The sequence below is a fragment of the Mobula birostris genome, chromosome 11 (assembly GCF_030028105.1).
Source record: "Mobula birostris isolate sMobBir1 chromosome 11, sMobBir1.hap1, whole genome shotgun sequence".
Lineage (NCBI taxonomy): Eukaryota > Metazoa > Chordata > Chondrichthyes > Myliobatiformes > Myliobatidae > Mobula > Mobula birostris.
In genome coordinates, this window is record NC_092380.1 from 95764089 (window position 1) to 95785731 (window position 21643).

At 39.9% G+C, this 21643-nt stretch overlaps 1 protein-coding gene and 1 long non-coding RNA gene across 4 annotated transcripts in view; one reads left to right on the forward strand and one right to left on the reverse strand.

Annotated features, from left to right (window-relative positions):
- Positions 1-1618, reverse strand: part of LOC140205265 (uncharacterized) — a 144747-nt gene extending 143129 nt beyond the window's left edge. For all 3 annotated transcript variants that reach the window (XR_011887804.1, XR_011887805.1, XR_011887803.1), the window contains exon 1: positions 1395-1618. This is a non-coding gene — a long non-coding RNA (uncharacterized lncRNA). The remainder of the gene's footprint in view (positions 1-1394) is intronic.
- Positions 1484-21090, forward strand: svip (small VCP interacting protein). Its single transcript, XM_072272729.1, has 4 exons — positions 1484-1623; positions 11593-11643; positions 14621-14740; positions 19691-21090. The coding sequence occupies exons 1-4, from the start codon at positions 1561-1563 to the stop codon at positions 19703-19705; spliced, it is 249 nt and encodes an 82-aa protein (XP_072128830.1). The 5' UTR covers positions 1484-1560; the 3' UTR covers positions 19706-21090.
- The last annotated feature ends 553 nt before the right edge of the window (positions 21091-21643 follow it).

Here is a 21643-nt window from a genome sequence, read left to right on the forward strand (position 1 = left end):
AAATTCCCCCTCATGTTACCCTTATACTTTTTTCCTTTAACTCTCAACTCATGTCCTCTTGTTTGAATCTCCCCCACCCTCAATGGAAAAAGCCTATCCACATCAACTCTATCAATCCCCCTCATAATTTTAAACACCTCTATCAAGTCCCCCCTCAACCTTCTACGCTCCAAAGAATAAAGACCTAATCTCTTCAACCTTTCTCTGTAATTTAGGAGATGAAACCCAGGCAACATTTTAGTAAACCTCCTCTGTACTCTCTCAATCTTATTGACATCTTTCCTATAATTCGGTGACCAGAACTGTACACAACACTGAAGAAATTATTCAAAATCTCCCCCATCTCTTTTGGCTCCGCACATAGCCATCCACTCTGATTCTCCAAGGGACCAATTTTATCCCTCACTATCCTTTTGCCACTAACATAACTGTAAAACCCTTTGGATTTATTTTCACCTTACTTGCCAAAGCAGCCTCGTATCTTCTTTTAGCTTTTCTAATTTCTTTCTTAAGATTCTTTTTACATTTTTTATATTCCTCGAGCACCTCATTAACTCCAAGCTGCCTATATTTATTGAAGGTCCCTCTCTTTTTCCGAACCAAGTTTCTAATATCCCTTGAAAACCATGGCTCTCTCAAACTTTTAACATTGCCTTTCAACATAACATATAGGAACATGTGCGGCACCTTGTCAAAGGCCTTCTGAAAATCCAAGTACACCACATCTACTGCACCTCCTTTGTCTATCCTGCTTGTAATTTCCTCAAAAAGTTGCTGTAGGTTTGTCAGGCAGGATTTTCCTTTCAGGAAACCCTGCTGGCTTTGGTCTGTCTCATCATGTGCCTGCAGGCATTCGGTAATCTTATCCCTAACAATCCCCAACTTCCCAACCACTGATATACTTTTGTACAGGTTGTTTTGGTTCACTCGTGTCATTCAAGGATGGATGCTGCCTGGACTGCTGCGTTCACCAGCAACTTTGATGTGTGTTGCTTGAACTTCCAGCATCTGCAGAATTCCTCCTGTAATGGTTTACTGCCTCTGGTTCTGGGGCAGATAGGGATGAAATCATAGTATGCCCCACATCTACTCCACTTCCCTTAGCTCCCTCATCTGCTATTCCCACCCTCTCACTAATTTGCTCACAACTTATTTGTATTAAACGTTCAACCTGGCATGTTGTGGTTCAGATTCTCACTTGAACTCTGATGCATTGTACCTTGATCTGTTTAATATATGTACCAGATCACCTGCAGTGAATTTGCTCCCCCTTTTGATCACAAGCTGTCCAGAGAAAGTTTATGAACAATTAAAAACGCAGTAAAGACTGTTAATGTAAAACAAAAACACAGCAAAAAAAAAGGGACAGACTGCTTCAATCCAGTCTCGAGTACCTGTGGGTGTCCTGTGCGTGTCACTGTCGTCGGAACCTCCGGCCCTGCGCCCTCCTGCCTGTGCTTGAGCCTCCTCGTCTGTCGGGCGACGTGACGTAGGACGCGGGAGGGCGGGGTTGGTGCCGGGAGAAAGTGCGAGAGCCGCGGCTTGGCGAGCGGTGCCGGGATGGGAATGTGTCTGCCCTGCCTGGGGGGCGCGGCGGAGGACGTGGTGCAGACGCCCGACCCCGTGAGTGGCCGAGGATGGGTGGGCGGCTGGGGAGCGTGTGGGAGAAGGGAAAGAGCGTTCGGTGTCAGAGGGACCGGTGTGCAGTGTGTGTGGTGGGGGAGTGGGAACGTCTGGGGACCGGGTCGGGTGGGGATTATGGGTGGCAGGGGTGGTTAGTGACAGAAGTAGTGTGTGGAGAAAGTGGGGTGTCTGGAGACAGTGGGTGGGGAATGGCGATTAGTAATGGAGGGCAGGGGTACAGTGTGTGGGAGAGTAGTGTGTCTACAGACAGGGGTCCCGACAGTGGGTGGATGGGGGATGGCGATTAGTAACGGGAACACTGTGTGGGAGAGTGGGGTGTCTGGAGACGGGGACAGGGGTCTGGACAGTGGGTGGGGAATGGTGATTAGTAACGGGGGCAGGTATACAGTGTGTGGGAGAGTCGGGGTGTCTGGAGACAGGGGTCCAGATATTGGGTGGATGCGGAATGGCCATTAGTAACAGGGACAGGGATACAGTGTTGGGGGAGAGTGGGGGGTGTCTGGAGACGGGGTTGTAGAGTCTGGATAGTGGGTGTGTGCTGAATAGAAATTAGTATTAGGAGGGTAGGAGTACAGTGTGGGGGTGTCTGGAGACGGGGGTCCAGATAGCTGGTGGGAGAGGAATGACTATGACTAATGGGCAGGAGTACAGTGTGGGGGAGAGTGAGCGTTGGTGGCTACTGGGGGATGAGGCCTGGAGTGTAGACAGGAGGGGGAAGAGGGGTTTAATGTGTTGGGGGGTATCTGTGGTGATAAGGGAGCAGGTTTACAAGGTGTGGATGGGAGGGAAGGGGGTGGCTGGTGGTTACAGGACGGGAGTACAGTGGTTATGAGAATGGAGAGAGCAGGGCTACCTGCAGACAGGTGTGCAGTGTGTATGTGTGTGTTCTGTGAGAGAGCGTAATTGTCTGGTGATGGGAACAGATCGAGAGTCTGTAGGGGTAAGAATGGAGGTATCCGGTGATGGAGATGATGAACATAAAGAGTGGATGTGGGAGGGAAGGGGAGCACCTGGTAGAATGGGGCAAGGGGTAGTGTCTGGGGACAGGGATGGGGATGCAGAAGGAGTGTGAGTGTCTGAGGACATGGGAGGTCGGGATAATACCAAGTGGTTGTTGGCGGCGGGGGGGGGGGGGGAAGAGAGGAGTTGCCCGGGGTCAGCATGATGGAGATTGTGTGTGGGTGGGGGGTGGTGCAGGGAGGCATATAGTGATGGGGTGGGTTAGGGTAAGAAGTGCCAGGGTCTGTTGATGGGATGGTAAAGGTTACTGAATGTGTGGAAGAATATGAAAGAGCGCTTGGTGATGGGTCAAGGAAGAATGGGTGATGGAGTGGTACAGAATGTGGATGGGAGTGGTTGAGTGGAGCGTTTGAGGGACAGAAAGTGAAAAAAGTTTGAGGGATGATGTGACTTGGACTGGGATATCCAACGTATGAGAGGAGGGAAGTGAGTTGGGGGCTTCTGCCAATACTGCTGAGGGGGAGGATAGTGATAGAAAGGTGGGGATGTTCAGGGGCAAGTGGGTATGGAGAGTAGTGGGGGGAGAGAGTGGGACTGACTGGTGACGTGGGACTTGAGCACGGGACAGAGATGAGGGTTTGTTTAATGGAACAGAGGTGGAGAGAGTTTGTGAAAGAGGGAGAGGTAAGGTGATGGATGGTAAAAATGGATGGATGGACGCTTTAGAAAAATCAGACAAAGATTTGGGTGTGTCTGCAGGATGATATCAGATGTGTTGGGAGTGAATTAAATGGGTAGGGGGACAAGAAATGAAAGTGCTGGGAGAAAAGGATTCGGGAGTGGAGGTGAGTGGAGTGGGTGAGAGACATTAGATGGGGAGGGGCAAATGCTGTGTTTAAGGAGAATTTTGGGGAATGGTGAGAGGAGAGGTTGGTAACATTTGCAGGAAGAACTTCGGGAAGGCGGCAGTGAGACGAGTCAGGTCAGGTTTTATGTGGTTGCCTGGGGGTTGAGGCTATAGAGTCGGATGTAATTGGGGAAGGTGACAGGTGGGATTGGGGAGAGGATTGAGCTGATGAGTGGGGGATACATTTAGATTGTTTTACAGAAGTGGGAGATATTCAGAGGCTTGGCATGAGGGCAGAGTCATGGTTGTGGAGTGATTCGGTGAGTATTTGGCACAATGGTGCTTAGTGGGTATGTGATGAGGGAATAATTCCCTTTGTTTACAGCCACTTGTTTAATTGTATCTGGCACTTAAATGCAATAAAGTAAAAACTTTACCGTTCTGCTTTCATCTGTGACCTGCACCTGTTAGTAAATACTCCAACCCCATGAGATTTGCTTTGCAGGATACCAGAGGTTTGTGCTGACGTGTTTTTAAAATTCATTACTCATGTGTGCACCATTTATTGTCTTAATTCAGATAGCATTTCATAGTAAAGCAGTCTTGCTTGACCTGGTAAATCTGACATGGTGGGGCATCTGTAAAAGTTGGAATTGTTTATTGCCCTCAATGAGTTGACTGGAGATCTGTAGGTTATATGAATTAGCATATGGTAGAAAGCATAGAGTGAAGCCTGTTGATTTAAGATTGCAGAGCACAACCCATTAGCAGTAGAAGTGTGAGTGTTTACATCATCATTGCACTGTTAACTGTTCCTGGTATACATGTGTGCCCAAATAAATGAGGTGGTGTTGTCAGGGATTCACTGCTTCAACATGTTAAAGCCCTAGATGTGAATCATGCATAATTCCTCTAATCATGCTCTGTGTTACATGGAACACTAATCTTAATTCCTTTAACTGCTGAGACTGATATTTTAAATATAGTATGCAAAACATAGCTTTGCAGTTTAACAAAAATACTAAATATCTCTGTCAGTCAAAGTTTGCAATCCAGTTTTGAGGTACATAAAAATTATTGGTGGAAGTAAAGTGTCAGCTAATTTACTAATGGAGAAGGGTAAAAAATAGTAGGTCATTTGGCCCTTTGAGCCTGCTCCACTATTCAATATAGACCTTGGAGAATGTTGGTGAGTGATAGAAGTGCTGGATGTGACTGTGAGGAAAAACTTTGATCTGGATCCCATCGCCAGGGGTTATTGTAGAGATCAATTTCAAGATTTTATTCAAAATAAAAAAACGCTTTAAAGTGTAGTGCTATGAGGCAAGAGCAAGGGAGTGAAACTAGGTTAGTTGCTCTTAAATGGAGTTGGGAGGGAATTCACAGGTCTAATAGCAGCCTCCAGAGTTTGAATGATTATGTGCTTAGTAACTTCCATTTATTCTGTGTTCTAATGTCAATTAGAAATTAACTCTCTTATTTCAGTAAAACTCCAAGACACTTATCTTAAGGAGACCAAGCAGCTGAAGAATACTCCACAACATAATCACATGAGATATAGTGGTTTATGAAAGTTAAGATTTACTCCAATGTAACTTATTGTTAAGTGAACAAAGACTTGATTTAGACTAGAGGAATCGATGTACTTGGAATCTTTTGACTGAACTGTGATAATTGGCTTTGGTTCAATTTGAGTTTCTCTTCCAGAAAATGTTTAATCCCAGAATTATTTCTGTGGCATAAATTGTCAAGTAATCCTAAATGCTTCCTGTCAACAGAAATAAATTCATGTTTACTTGAAACTAATGTTAAAGCTAGAATTTGAACAATAGTACTTGATGTTTGAGGACTACAAAAGCCATTATCATAGTGCAATTCTTTGCAGTTATTTCTGAGGGTCCTTGATTGTTTGTTTTAAATCCTGATTTATTTGCTTAGAGTGTACTGTACTTTTTTGGCTAGCATGGTAAAAAAAAGATAGCTGTTGAATCTGGAAAACAGAAATAACTGGAAATATGCCACAAGCTAGGTTGTGTCTGTGGAAAAAGACATTCCTTGTATGTTTTGTATCAGTCTTTCAATAATTCTGATGAGGGCATGTTGTTTCAGATGCTACCAACAACACACCTGGTCTTTTTGCAACTAATTTAATATTTTTAGTTTTAGAGGCTTTTGAAATTTGTGTTAATTGAGTGATGTTTAAGAGCTACTGTATAAGATCATAAGACATAGAAGCAGAATTAGGCCGTTTGGCCCATTGAGTCTGCTCCACCATTCCATCATAGCTGATCTTGGATCCCACTCAACCCCATACACCTGCCTTCTTGCCATATCCTTTGATGCGCTGACTGATCGGGAAATGGTCAACTTCCACTTTAAACATACCCATGGACTTGGCCTCCAACGCAGTCCGTGACAGAGCATTCCACAGATTCATTACTCTCTGGCTGAAAGAAATTCCTCCTTACCTCTTGTTCCAAAAGGTCACCTCTCAATTTTGAAGCTGTGCCCTCTATTTCTGGATACCCCCACCATAGGTATATTAGAGGAAACTTCAAAACATGTATAACTTGGGCAGGAAGATCACGGAACTGCTTCAGGATTTCTGTTTTGATTTCTGAATGTGCAAACCACCAGTTATGGTCAATTTAGAAGTGTGAAATTTGGTTCCTTTCATTAAAGGTTTATGTTGCTGCATATTAAATTTCATGTCCAATCTGCATAGTGGAATTTCTGTTACACAAGCTGAGTAGAAATGGTGACAGAATAGGGTGTTGATAAATGTTTGTATATTTTATGGATGAGCTCACTATGTAGATTTTAAAATACTGTTTACTATTTCCAGTTTTAAACATAACTATAAAAGGATGTACACACTAGTTCAGCTAGGATGCGCATATGTTTTTGAAAACAACAGAACTAGCTAGAAGGCTTTCTAAAAGGGCACTCTGACTATATAATAGAAGTGCACTAGTAGATTATACTTAAACTTTTGAAACACTAGTTAGCTCTGAACTTGAATATTACCAATTCTGGGCTCCCCATCTTTGGAAGAATGTTGAGCTCTTAGAATGTAAATTTAATAAAATAATACAGTGAAATAAAATGTATACAAAAATCTGATCTGGATGCAGTGTTTGAAGGAATTTCAGAACCATATTCATTTGCTTGCATTGGATTTTGGATAGGTTTGTCTCAGTGAGGCAAGCAAATAATAGACAAGAGGAAGAAGGAAGGTTTTTCCTAAACAAGGTTTAGGAAGCAAAAATCAAACCGCTCTTCAGATATATAAGATAGCTTTTTATAATTGTAAGTAGCAATGTAAGCCTTTAATACAAGGAACCAGATTTTGCATGTCTATTGGCAACATAAGTCAAGTCACTTTTTATTATTTCAACCATAACTGCTGGTACAGTACACAGTAAAAACAAGACAATGTTTTACAGGACCATGGTGCTACATGAAACAATACAAAAAAGACACTGAACTACAAACTCCATTTCCAGAAAAGTTGGGATATTTTCCAAAATGCAATAAAAACAAAAATCTGTGATATGTTAATTCATGTGAACTTTATTTAACTGACAAAAGTACAAAGAAAAGATTTTCAATAGTTTTACTGACCAACTTAATTGTATTTTGTAAATATACACAAATTTAGAATTTGATGGCTGCAACACACTCAACAAAAGTTGGGACAGAGTTAAAATAAGATTGAAAAGTGCACAGAATATTCAAGTAACACCGGTTTGGAGACTCCACATTAAGCAGGCTAATTGGTAGCAGGTGAGGTATCATGACTGGGTATAAAAGTAGCATCCATCAAAGGCTCAGTCTTTGCAAGCAAGGATGGGTCGTGGCTCACCCCTTTGTGCCAAAATTCGTGAGAGAATTGTTAGTCAGTTCAAAAGAAACATTTCTCAACACAAGATCGGGAGTACTTCGGAAAACCATTGTCACTCAACATAGTCCGCCGCTGAATCCAGAAATGCAACTTGAAACTGTATTACACAAGGAGAAAGCCATACATCAACTCTATGCAGAAACGCCGGCGAGTTCTCTGGGCCCGAGCTCATCTCAGATGGACTGAAAGACTGTGGAACCGTGTGCTGTGGTCAGATGAGTCCACATTTCAGCTAGTTTTCGGAAAAAACGGGCGTCGAGTTCTCCGTGCCAAAGATGAAAACGACCATCCAGATTGTTATCAGCGAAAGGTGCAAAAGCCAGCATCTGTGATGGTATGGGGGTGCATCAGTGCCCACGGCATGGGTGAGTTGCATGTATGTGAAGGTACCATTGACTCTGAGGCGTATATTAGGATTTTAGAGAGACATATGTTGCCATCAAGGTGTCATCTCTTCCCGGAAGTCCATGCTTATTTCAGCAGGACAATGCCAGACCACATTCTGCACGGGCTACAACAGCGTGGCTTTGTAGACACAGAGTGCGTGTGCTTGACTGGCCTGCTGCCAGTCCAGATCTATCTCCTATTGAAAATGTATGGCGCACCATGAAGAGGAGAATCAGACAACAGAGACCACAGACTGTTGAGCAGCTGAAGTCTTATATCAAGCAAGAATGGACAAAATTTCCAATTGCAAATCTACTACAATTAGTATCCTCAGTTCCAAAACGATTAAAAAGTGCTATTAAAAGGAAAGGTGATGTAACACAATGGTAAACATGCCCCTGTCCCAACTTCTGTTGAGTGTGTTGCAGCCACCAAATTCTAAGTTTGTGTATGTTTACAAAATATAATTAAGTTAGTCAGTAAAACTATTAAATTAACATATCACAGATTTTTGTTTTTACTGCATTTTGGAAAATATCCCAACTTTTCTGGAAATGGGGTTTGTATGTAAAACAACACAAAAACTACACTAGACTACAGACCTACCCAGGACTGCACAAAGTATACAAAACACTGCAGGCATTACAATAAATACTAAACAAGACAATAGGCACAGTAGAGGGCAGTAAGTTGGTGTCAGTCCAGGCTCTGGGTTTTGAGGAGTCTGATGGCTTGGGGGAAGAAACTGTTACATAGTCCGGTCGTGAGAGCCTGAATGCTTCGGTGCCTTTTGCCAGATGGCAGGAGGGAGAAGAGTTTGTATGAGGGGTGCGTGGGGTCCTTCATAATGCTGTTCGCTTTGCAGATGCGGCATGTGGTGTAAATATCTTTAATGGTGGGAAGAGAGACCCCGATGACCACAATGAGATATCCTGGGAATTGTTTGCAAGTGAGTCTCACATCAGTGGTGTGCAAGGTAATGGAACAGATTCCTAGGGACAGGAATTATGCACATCTGGAGAAACAATCTTGTTAAGGATAGTCAACATGGCTTTGTGAGGGACAGGCTGTGCCTCACAAGCCTCATTGAGTAGGTAACAAAACAAATTGTAGATGGAGTGGTGGGTGTGGATTTTAGTAGTGCATTTAACAAGATTCCCCATGGTGGGCTCATCCAAAAAGTCATGATTCCTGGGATCCATGGAAACTTGGGCAGGTGGATTCATGATTGGCTTGCCCAAAGAGAGCAGTGAGTGGTAGTAGATGGGGTATATGTTGCCTGCAGGTCTATATGTTGCCTAGTATTGATTACCACAAGCTTCTGTTCCGGGACCCCAATTCCGTGATGTTTATAAATGACTTGGATGAGGAAATGGAAGTGTGGGTGAGCAGATATCACAAAGGCTGATGGTGTTGTGGATAGTGCAGATAGTTTACAATGGGACTTAGACAGGGTGCAGATCTGGGCAGTAAAGCAGCAGATGGATTTCGGATAGAAGTGTGAAGTGATATACACTTAAAACAATCAATCTTGAAAGCAGATAATGTTAATGGCAGGATTCTTAGCAATGGTGATAGCACAATTTAGAATGCATGTGATGCACTGGTTGTTATTAATCAGGATTGCGCTATGATGTAATGTTGAAGCTCTGTAAAATTCTGGTTAAACCACCCTTAGAGTGTTGTGTTCAGTTCTGGTCACCTCATTATGGGGAGGATCTGAAAGCTTTAGAAGGTGCAGATGAGATTTACCAGGATGTTGCCTGGATTAGAAAAAAGGTTAGGCAAGCTAGTGCTTTTCTCTTTGGATCGAAGGAGTGTGAGCGGTGACCTAATAGAGGTGTATAAGATAATGAGAGGCATAGAACAAGTGGATAGCCAGCAACCTTTTACCAGGACGGCAATGGTCAATACCAGGGGACATCTGTTTGTGAGTGGAGGAAAGTTCAAAGTAAATTTACTTACAAAGTTTGTACATGTCACCGCATACTACCCTGAGATTCATTTTCTTGCAGGCACAGGCATTCACAGTAGTACAAAGAAATACAGTAGCATCAATGAAACGCTTCAAATAAACAAGGATTGACAAGTAATCAAAGCGCAAAAGAAGACAAATTGTGCTCATGCAAAAAAAGCTAATAATAAAATAAATAATACTGAGAACCTGAGTTGTAGAGTCCTTTAAAGTGAGTCCATAGGTTATGAAATCAGCTTAGTGTAGTGTGAGTGAAGTTGTCTATGTGGGTTCATGAGCCTGATGGTTGAAGGATAATAACTGTTCCTGAACCTGGTGGTATGGGAGGTAAAGCTCCTGTACCACCTTCCCAATGGTAGCAGTGAGACGAGAGCATGGCCAGGATGGTGAGTGTCCTTGCTGATGGATGTTGCTTTCTTTTGGCAACAGTCTTTGTAAATGTACCCAATGTTGGGGACTTAGGGGGCAATGTCAGAGGTCTTTTTTGCACAGTGATGGGTGCCTGGAACACACTGCTGGGGCTGGTGGTAGGGGCCGATTAAAATAGTGCCATTTAAGTCGTCAAGGATATAAGGAAACCGTGGGTGTAGGAGGGATCGTCTGTTGGTTTATAGAGGTTGGCACAACATGGTCCAAAGGGCATTTACAGTACTATTCTATGTTCAGTAGTAAGGGGGATTTTAAATGAGTAAAAAGGGAAGAATTACTCGCCATTGGGAGGGTGGAAGGGAAAGCAAGACTATTCGGCAGTTCTTTCAAAAGTTGGCATATATGGTTAGCCAAATCATTGCCTCTTCTGTTGCATAATTTGTTTCTGTGTATGTTCAATCATTTTGTAGGTAGAATGAAATTTAAACATTTCAATTACAATTAAGTTGTACTTGTTAATCTGAATCCAGTTGCTGTGAGCATTTATATTTGGCTGGATGGTTATATAAAAAAAAAATGCATTTAAAGCAAATTGTGGATAAATTTAAAAAGGAAAAGAATCATGCATCATCAGCATCATAAAAAGGAAAAATGCATGATGCTGCATTTATCCACAATTTGTATGTTTTTAAAAACTGATGCTATTTGTATCCTAACTATGCCTCTCCTTGGCATCATGTAGAATTTTTTGAGAGTAATTATACAGTAATGCCATCCAAATGAAGAGAGAAACTTAATGTTATCACGCTACAACAGTCACTGAGATCAAGGAATTGAAGATTGGAATGAGGCATAGATATAATGCAGATGAGCCTGTCAAATTATGAATTCCTATTTGATATGTTTTGATGTTGGGTAGCTCTGGGTTTGAGTGGGAGGAATCCATGACTGACATTGCATATTGAATAAATTACTCCAGTTTGTGTTTTGTCTGACATATCATGTCTGTCTTTCTGTCATGTATGGGTTGTTGGAGTTTAATCAGTCAAAATTACTTAACTCGCAAGAATAGAGTAAGGGTGTCTAGTTAAGGCAATCCAACTTTAGAATTTTGGCATGCAGGGTTAACTGGAAGATATTGTGTACTTGGCCTTATTCTGTTCCTATACCTTATTATCTTATATTTGCCCTCTTTAATTGTAATTGTGCTACCATTTCATGTTCATTCGCGATTAATCATTGATATATCATAGATCAGGGGTTCCCAATCTTTTTATGCCATGGACTCTTACCTTTAGCTGACAGGTCTGTGGACACCAGTTTGGGAATTCCTGTCCTAGATCTATCAAAGTTGGGTATGTAATTACAGCAAGTTAGATCCATTGTATCAAACTTAAAGACGAGGCAAAGGTTCTTGTGATTGTGGATTGTGATCTGAAATTGAGAGTATTATAATGATAATTATTTCATACCAGCTAATATATTCTGATTTATTTAACTACCTAGGACACAAGAAGGAAACAACTAGCCGAAGCTGCTGAGAAGCGCCAGAAAGAGGTACAAATGCTAATTAGCATTTTTTCTGAAGTATCTTGACAAAACGACAGAAGGTTTTCCAATATTCCAGTTGCTGGGTGTGCATCAGTATGGGGAATCTTTGCAAAGTCCTTTTAAGACATTGGCATTGATACTGAACATTAGGCTGCACTTCAGAGTAAATACAGTATGTACTATTGACAACACACAGCACTTGCCAAATCCATTTAGATTTTATGAACAGCATTGTAGAATTCAAATGTGCTATGCTGCTAATTTATCATTTATTTTCTACTTTCAAAACTTTGAAAGCGAATTGATTACTAATAATATTAGATAGAACCTTACTGGTCCAAGCTTGCTGCTTGTGTATTTTTTAGATCTGAATGTGAAGGGATCAACAAGATGATCTGCAGCATCTTGGTCTCCAGCAGCTGGTCCACCATAATGCCGCTGAAAGCTTAAACAGCTAGTAAAATCTTGTTTTATTATTACCATCTATAAGACCAAGTCTGTTTAATATCTTAAGTATCATTCACATTGGGAAACATTTCAAAGTGAATATAGAAATAAAAACAAAATTATATTAAAATATTTGCATTTAACTTGGTGTATTTTTAAAAAAATGCAAAAACAACCATTCCAGGATTTCTGAAAGATGTACATTCTTGGAAGATGACTTGTAAAAGAAAGTCTGGATGAAATGCATAATTTTTTTTAGTATAGTGTATTAAAACAGTGAACAGTATAAACACAGAAACAGATTCTTCAGCCCACCTCGACTGTGCTGACGCTGATACCTCTCTGACTAATCCCATCTACCTGCCATGGGGTGTATCTGTCTGTTCCCTATGTGCTTGTGTCTGTCTAAACATTGCTATTGTATCTGCTTCTGTCACGTCCATATCTGCATGTTCCAGGCACCTACCGTTTTCTGCTCTTTTTAAACGTGATTCTCAAATCTCTTTTAAAATTTACCACCTATGTTATCTAGTATTTGACATGCCCACCCTGGGAGAAAAAACCTACCTTATCAATTCCCCTTATAATTTTATATACTTTTATTGGGTCAATATGCTTTGTATGCATGCTATTAGTAGGCAAATATTATTTTGAAAATCAAAGGTGCCTACTCCAAAGAGTCAGTTACATCATGGTGGAAATTTGTGCATCAAACATTTGTAAATCAAGGGATTGCTGTACATTCTGCACCATTCAGTAGACAATGTCCTGGCTAACACTTAAATCCTCTGTATTTACTAAAATGTCACCAAGATTGAATATGTGTCTTTTGGGCCAAAAATCTGTTTCCAAATTAGGATTATTTTTACTTAAACTGACTTCTAACTGTACTTGTTCTGAATTCATTTCTTGATCTGTGCAAGCTGATAGTTAACAATCCACAATTTGTAATCTCCAGAACTGGTTACATCAATTTTATCAATGGCAAATGCAACTTCTGCATTAGTTCTCAGCAGAAGGTAACTACTTTTCACTAATGTATCAAGCTAGATTCAGTCTTGGACCAGCTTCTAACATGTAGCAACAACTTTATAAAGTTTGTGCACATTTCATTAGCAGCTGAGTAGGCAGTTAAACATGGGTATCTATGAACAGGATCTCTAATAGCTTTTGTGAGGGGATAGTGATTTTTATTTTGAAGATCAGCAGGTTTCATAAATCACTCCATTAATAAAGATGAAAAATTTTGTGGTGGATTATTGTTACCAGACACACAAAAAGTCAATGCAAAGGCTTTTTGGGGTATTCTTGTGCTTTGAATAATAAGACCAAATAGGTTATAGTGCCAAATATGGCATGTAATTTTAATCATCTTGCATCAAAAAGAATTTTGACGAGCTTTCTTAGAAGCAATATGAATGAAGTCAGCCTCAGGGCATACAAGTCACAAGCATCTATTTGATTAATTGGAGTAGTTTTTAGGAATAAAATCCTGGGATAGATAAATATTAGAAAATATAGATGAGTATTTTTAAGAGGCAACTGGGTGCTGTCTAATAACTGAGTACAGGGATAGATGGCTTACAAGATTCACAAAAGTAGACACTTCAAAGCATTCCCCCTCCATCACCCATAACTTGTAAGAAGATCACTAAAATTTTATTCAAGTCAAACTTATTAAACTGTTATTTCATGGCTTTATTAAAACCTATTGGGAATGTGAAAGCAGATTCGGGAGAGGTTTTCTTCCAAAGAAGCTGACAAAGGACTTGAATGAGTGCTGTCAAAATAATAGCTGTAGGAATGAGAGGTTGAGATGTGGGGCAGCAGTGCATAGGGCAACCTAGTTTATCATTGGTGGCTTTAATTACAGCTATTTTGATCTGTTATGTTGGAATCCATTCTCTGCATCCTACCACTGGTGTCTCTCCCTTGGTCTCTGCCCATTTTAAAATTGTTGATTCAAAGCTGTTCTACTTGAAGCTTTAAGTTTGCAATGCCAGTCATGTACCTAAAGTGTGGAATTGTTCCTCTGTAAATAATGTGCACAGAGACTTTTAGAATCTAGAATTCCTGGAATGAAAAGAACAAACTGAAGAAGTTAGAAAAGCAGCAAATTAATTCCTTAGTCTTGAGCCCGATTGCCTCCTTCCTATCTACTCAAACTGCTCCACCTTTGAGAAGAAGGTCTTTATTCCATTTTAAACCACCATATTGATGCAATATTTGAATGCAGCTGGTTGCTGCTTTGGAAATAGACCAGGAAAGAAAGTGAGGTGCAATACAGCCAATACAGTTTAAACTGTTGGGCATGCTGTTTTTGATTTTCTGAAGTGTTGGCAAGTTTGTCAGCTTTTCATTCTATGAACAGATTTTTTGAATTCACTATTTTTTAAAGCTTGTCTGTAAATCTCTATGTATGGATACCACAATGCATCTCTTATTCAGAGCTATTCTACTTAGAAGCTTTTAAGTTTGTAGTACCAACAAAATGTCTAAATGTTTTTTTCTAAATCTAATGTTTTCCTCTATAAAGAATGTACACAGAGGCATAAAGAATCCAGAATCTGTAGAACGAAAGAAGAAAAAGCAGGAGGAGCTTGAAAAACAGGAGATGAATTCCTTATCTACAGGCGGTGGTGGCGGTGGCCTACGGGTGAGGGAACCTTCATGCTACTTCAATGACTGGGAATTTGCCAATTAATTCAGATAACTTTTTGGTGGCAGATGTTGGAATTGGGTATTGGCTTAGTCCTATAGAGAACAATGGTTCTAAAACCCAAGTGTTTGTTACCAGCACCAAAATCCCTCTCAAAGTTGGCTAGATTTAGTATCAGTATAATGGTGATGCCAGTGGCACTCACAATAACTATTACGTCATTGCAAGCACAAAGCAGCTGTAGGATTAAATTTCATTATCCCAAAGTTTAACTCGTGCCATTTCATTGTTAGTTTTACAGAATCAGTATTTTTAGCATATAAGTACGAATAAAACTAAATTCTCATGGAAATTGATTTAGTCATTACAAGCATGAGTATCTTTTAACATAATTATTGTCAGTCAACTTCTCTCATTGGAAATGAAATACTAGTGGTTTGTTCTGTCAGGTTTTAATTGGGGGTTATTTTAAAATCATTATAAAGATGAATGGTGTGTAGGAGCTATGTATCTATTTTCTGTTTATATTGGATTTTGTGTTGCGCATGTATTATGGGTAATTTATCATGTGGGTTGGGGCATGGTAGACATGAAGTGAAGACTGCAGTTACGTATTCATGCTTTGTCTTTAGTTAGTTTTAGTCTGGTTAGAGCTGGGGATAGGATGGGGGAATGATTTTTTAACATTAACACTTAAGTATGTTTGAATACGCTTAGACTGCTTATTTTGTTATTTCGCTGATGTTAGTTTTATTAGTTTTTTATTGTTACAAGATTGTTTGTCTTTGGTTTTTTAATACAGGATCAAACATAATTTAGAACCATAGAAACTCAGCACAGAAACAGGCCCTTTGGCCCTTCTTGGCTGTGCCGAACCATTTTCTGCCTAGTCCCACTGACCTGCACACGGACCATATCCCTCCATACACCTCCCATCCATGTATCTGTCCAATTTATTCTTAAATGTTAAAAAAGAACCCGCATTTACCACCTCGTCTGGCAGCTCATTCCATACTCCCACCACTCTCTGTGTGAAGAAGCCCCCACTAATGTTCCCTTTAAACTTTTCCCCCCTCACCCTTAACCCATGTCCTCTGGTTTTTTTTCTCCCCTTGCCTCAGTGGAAAAAGCTTGCTTGCATTCACTCTATCTATACCCATCATAATTTTATATACCTCTATCAAATCTCCCCTCATTCTTCTACGCTCCAGGGAATAAAGTCCTAACCTATTCAACCTTTCTCTGTAACTGAGTTTCTCAAATCCCGGCAACATCCTTGTAAACCTTCTCTGCACTCTTTCAACCTTATTTATATCCTTCCTGTAATTTGGTGACCAAAACTGAACACAATACTCCAGATTCGGCCTCACCAATGCCTTATACAACCTCATCATAACATTCCAGCTCTTATACTCAATACTTCGATTAATAAAGGCCAATGTACCAAAAGCTCTCTTTATGACCCTATCTACCTGTGACGACACTTTTAGGGAATTTTGTATCTGTATTCCCAGATCCCTCTGTTCCACTGCACTCCTCAGTGCCTTACCATTAACCCTGTATGTTCTACGTTGGTTTGTCCTTCCAACGTGTAATACCTCACACTTGTCAGTATTAAACTCCATCTGCCATTTTTCAGCCCATTTTTCCAGCTGGTCCAAGTCCCTCTGCAGGCTCTGAAAACCTTCCTCACTGTCTACTACACCTCCAACCTTTGTATCATCAGCAAACTTGCTGATCCAATTTACCACATTATCATCCAGATCATTGATATAGATGACAAGTAACAATGGACCCAGCACTGATCCCTGTGGCACACCACTAGTCACAGGCCTCCACTCAGAGAAGCAATTCTCTACCACCACTCTCTGGCTTCTTCCATCGAGCCAATGTCCAATCCAATTTACCACCTCTCCATGTATACCTAGCGACTGAATTTTGCTAACTAACCTCCCATGCGGGACCTTGTCAAAGGCCTTACTGAAGTCCATGTAGACAATATCCACTGCCTTCCCTTCATCCACTTTCCTGGTAACCTCCTCGAAAAACTCCAACAGATTGGTCAAACATGACCTACCACGCACAAAGCCATGTTGACTCTCCCTAATAAGCCCCTGTCTATCCAAATGCTTGTACTTTCTTCGGTTTAGAACTTTGTTAATTGTGGAGTTTGTCATACAATGTCAACCCCCTCCTCTCCCGTGCCTAGGCTGTGAGCAGTTTTGCTCTGTTTTGAAGTAACCACCACAAGGAGCATTGGCTCTGACCATTCAGCCTTCCTTTTTCTTGTATTTATTTCAAAATGGAATTCACCTTTTCTAATATCCACATTCTTTTACATCCTTTTTTCAATACTTTTGGTTATATCAGCCACTTGGGACTCTGACTATTTTCCCACATTGTCAGCATTTTATGCACAAAATATTTAAAAAACCCTAATCATGTGAAAACAGACTTGATTATGACAGTCACAGTTGAAAGGCTTATTGCAAAAGAAATGGATCTGGTGCTTAACTTGAACTGATGATGTGCATCTTGTACAGGCTTTATTTCCTAAGAGTTAATTTTGTGCCAGATCCACGAGTTGGTTTAGTAGAAATCTGGCTGCAGTTGTGAAAACTCAGAAGTATAATGATTATATATTTTTTTTTTAAAAACTAACCTCTGGCTAAGAAAACTTAGCAATTCATAGCTTTAACCAATATTTAGGAAATCCTGATTTATGTTTTTGAAAGCTTTTTGCTTTTAATTTTTATGTTTGGCAGTCATCAGTGAATATTTTTATCATAAGGTTTTTTTTTATCAAGATTGAAGTGAATGGTGTCCTCCATTAAAACTATATGTAAACTTGTGGCACAAATCTATATAAAGGGGTATGATTTAGTGGCCATTACAGAAACGTGGTTGCAGGGTGGAGAGGACTGGGAATTAAATAGTCAAGAATATCAGGTAATACGGAAGGATAGGCAGGAAGGTAAATAAAGTGGGGTAGTGCTCTTAATTAAGGATGACATCAGGGCGATAGAGATGATATAAGATGTAAGGAATAGAATATTGAATTCATCTGGGTAGAGATTAGAAATAGTAAAGTGAAAAACTCGCTGGTGGGAGTTGTGTATAGGCCACCAAATAATAACATTACAGTGGCAAAGACAGCAAACCGAGAAACATCCGGGGCGTATTTCTCAGTTATCATGAGGGACTTTAACTTGCACATAGATTTGGTGAATCAGTGGGTTGAAGTGGTCTTGAGGAGAACTTCATAGAATGCATACATGATATCTTTCTTGAACAACATGTTACTGAACCTACAGTGGAATGTGTTGTCTTGGATCTGGTCCTGTGCAATGAGATAGGTTAGGTTAGCTACCTTGGAAAGAGTGATTATGATTGAGTTTCTCATACAATTGGAGGGTGCAGTAGCTTGATCTAAAGCCGATGTATTATGCCTAAACAAGGGAGACTGCAACGGGACTGAAGAGTTGGATAGGGTATTCCACCGAGATGCAACACAGAGCGTCATAGGAAGTCATTCCTGCCTGTGGCCATCAAACTTTACAGCTCCTCCCTTGGAGGGTCAGACATCCTGAGCCAATAGGCTGGTCCTGGACTTATTTCCTAGCATAAATTTACATATTACTATTTAATTATTTATGGTTTTATTACAATTTATTTATGGAGCAACTGTAATGAAAACCAATTTCCCCCGGGATCAATAAAGTATGACTATGAGACTGGGAACACAGGCTATATGGTGGAACAGTTGAGGAACGGTGGAAAACTTTCAAAGAAATTTTTCACGATGCTCAACCAAAGTGTATTCCAGTTAAAAGCAAAGACAGTAAGGGTGGGGAGAACCATCCATGGATAACTAAGGAAATAAAGGAAGGCATCAGACTAAAAGCTTGTGTGTACAAAGTTGCCAAGAGTAATGGGAAACTAGAAAATTGGGGAAGTTTTAAAAAGTAATAAAGAACCATTAAGCGAGCAATATTTCTTGTGTTCTTAAGTGTGTAATCAGCAGCCACAAGCATTGTGAAGTTGGATATCTTGGAGATCAAAGACTGAGATGCCAATTATGGGAAAGTGAGAAGTCATGTTTCATTTATGTTTTATGCCCCTAGCTTTTGTTACCCAGCTGAAAGAAATTGTTGCTCATCCCAGATATTAAGAATAATGAATTAATGTACATTAAAGTGAATATTCTGATAGCTATTTCTTTATTTCCATTCTACTTTGTGATGTATGGAGTTGTTTTTTCCATATTCAGTTTTATCCCTTGTTGAAGTGTTTCTTTTGGTTTGCCTAGGGGAAAGGCATTTTTTGCATAACTTTTGCTGAATTTAGGGAATTGTATTTTCCTCGAAACATTCTGCCATTTGCCAATGTTTTTTGTGGCCACTGAGACTTCAGTTGGTAACCTGAAATGCTTGAGGGTTTGGTGAGATTGTAATGGGAGTAAAAATTCTACAAAATATATCTAATTAAGAGTTGGTGGAGCAACTCAACAGGTCAGACATTTGTAGAGGAAACTAGGCAGATGAAGTATCTCAACCAAAATGTCGACTGTCTGTTTCCCTCCACAGATGCTGCCTGGTCTGCTGAGTTCCTCCAACGCCCTTTTTGTTCCAGATTCCAGCATCTCATGCTCTTGTTTCCATAAAATGCACCGAGTGGCCACAATTACAAGACATGCACAGCTGTTTTATCAGTCTGTTAACATATTTCTGTCTGACCATGTGCTTAAGCTGCCAACACTAAATATGAAATAGTAAAGGTTTAGCAGTCTTTTATTGGCTTTCCTTCTCTTTCTGCACTGGTCACATATTAATTTGAAATCTATATTGCTTTGGCTGTGAAAGTAAGAGTACTTGGCCAGCCAGTTTTGTTATGAATTGCCCCTTGCATCATTAAAGTTCTGTAAATGTAATTTTTTTTTTATTCCAGTGGCAAGTTGGTTAAGGAGTCTGAAGAACTGATGAACAGCTCCAGTATTGCCAATGTAGCATCAACCTTGCCAGCCCTGGTTACTGAGAAGTTCATGTTCTCTGCGTGGCTTTCAGTGTTGTGTGGTTAGGAAGATCCAGAAACGTGCCATGCTGCTTCGCATTGAATGTTCTGTACAAACGCTTTCTGTACTCTTACAGAAAAGTACAATTTTTTTGCAGTAACTTAAAAACCTGATTAATGTTATATCTGACCAACCCAGTGATTGTTAAAAAAACTGTGAACACTACTTATAGCTTCTATGTTGCACATCCAGAGTCCTTTGCTTTTGTTAGATTGTATTAGGTATTTATTTTCTACATATTGCCATTATTTGTAGTGTTGATTGTAGATTTTTGTAGATAATTTTGCTGCATCTTTATTAGCCAAGGTTTTTTATATTTATATAATAAAAACTCTAAACCTTTGTGCCTTGGATATAGTGTGGAGAAATAAGTGATAATTTATTTTAATGCTGTAACTTATTTACTAAAATAGCATTAATTTGGAGCACCTCTTAATTTGTTGGGTTTTTTTTTCCTTCCACAATGTAGGCATTTATTAAAACCAGATCACTATATACAAATGTCTCTAAACTATATGTACTCAACTCGTTTAGGAAAAATGCCTTTGTAGTACTAAATTATAAAAAAAAATCTATTTGTGATAATGAATGAATGTACTTGCCTTGAAAATTGAGATAAATTGGTTATTATATGTACATTTATTAATACAAGAAATACTAATATAAATGTCAAAATAAGTGCAAATATGCGAAGGTTACTCATTGTGTTCCTCATTTCACCCTGCAATGTCTTCCAGAGTCAACAGTCTTGATTTTGCCAGTTTTATTTTAGCAGTTGACAAGGATGCTTGTAGTGTAGTATTCAGATGCACACAATTCTGGTTTGCAAATTTTTTGTAACAGAATCATTGTGATGCTTACACTTTGCAGATTTGACACTACTTGGAAGGTAAGACCTATTGATTGGTTAGATGGTTCTGAAAATATAAATTGAGATGTTTATTGTTGAAAGTGTAGTTGAAAGCTTTCATGTTTTTTTTGGCTTATTGGAAATAGAGAAGATTGGGGTGAGGTTATTAAAGAATAGCATTGCACTATAGGTCAATGCTTCCCAACCTTTTTTTTTGCCCAACACCCCCCGAAAGCACCTTCATACTTGCCAACGCCTCTCTTAGACACAGTGTATTTTCCGGTGCCCCCAAAGTATAATAAAAATGTCTACCATATGCTAAAATGATTTTGCTTTAAATTTTTATTTGTCTTTAAACCTAGTTTACACAGTACGTGTGTGCTGTACAGCAGCTTCGATATCAATGTGATCTTGAGCTTAATGGGTTTTAGCAAGATTTGAATTATCTTTTTCCAGTTGTGACGGCAAAAGCCTGAAGTCTCCATGTGTAACAATTTCCAAGCGGCTTTTGTTTTTGTGAATATGTGGTTCACTGCACAGAAGCCTCTTTCAACAAGGTAGGAGGTTGGAAATGCAATGAAGAGCAGTTTGCCTCTTCTCCAAGACCAGGAAACATCTTATGACAGTGTAGCCACTTACCACAAAAGCCGTCATTTTTGAAAAGCATTTTGGCTTCTTTATCATTCTGAGTTTCAATAATTTCTTCTTGCAAGCTCTCTTCCTGTTCTTCCACCTTGCAAAGAAATGGGTTAACTAGCCAGTCTGGAATTCCAGAATGTTCAAATCCTTGAATTGATTCTGAAAATCCTTCTTCAGTGACTGCAGGTGTAAGCATTACTCTTGCAAATCACCATTTGTGAAAGAGTGCCATACTTTCCATGCAGGGAAGCTGAGAACTATTTTGCTTATATATTTCCAATTTTCTAATAGAAGTGGACTCTGCATTTCTTGCCTGGATTAAATTGAAATTCTCACCCTG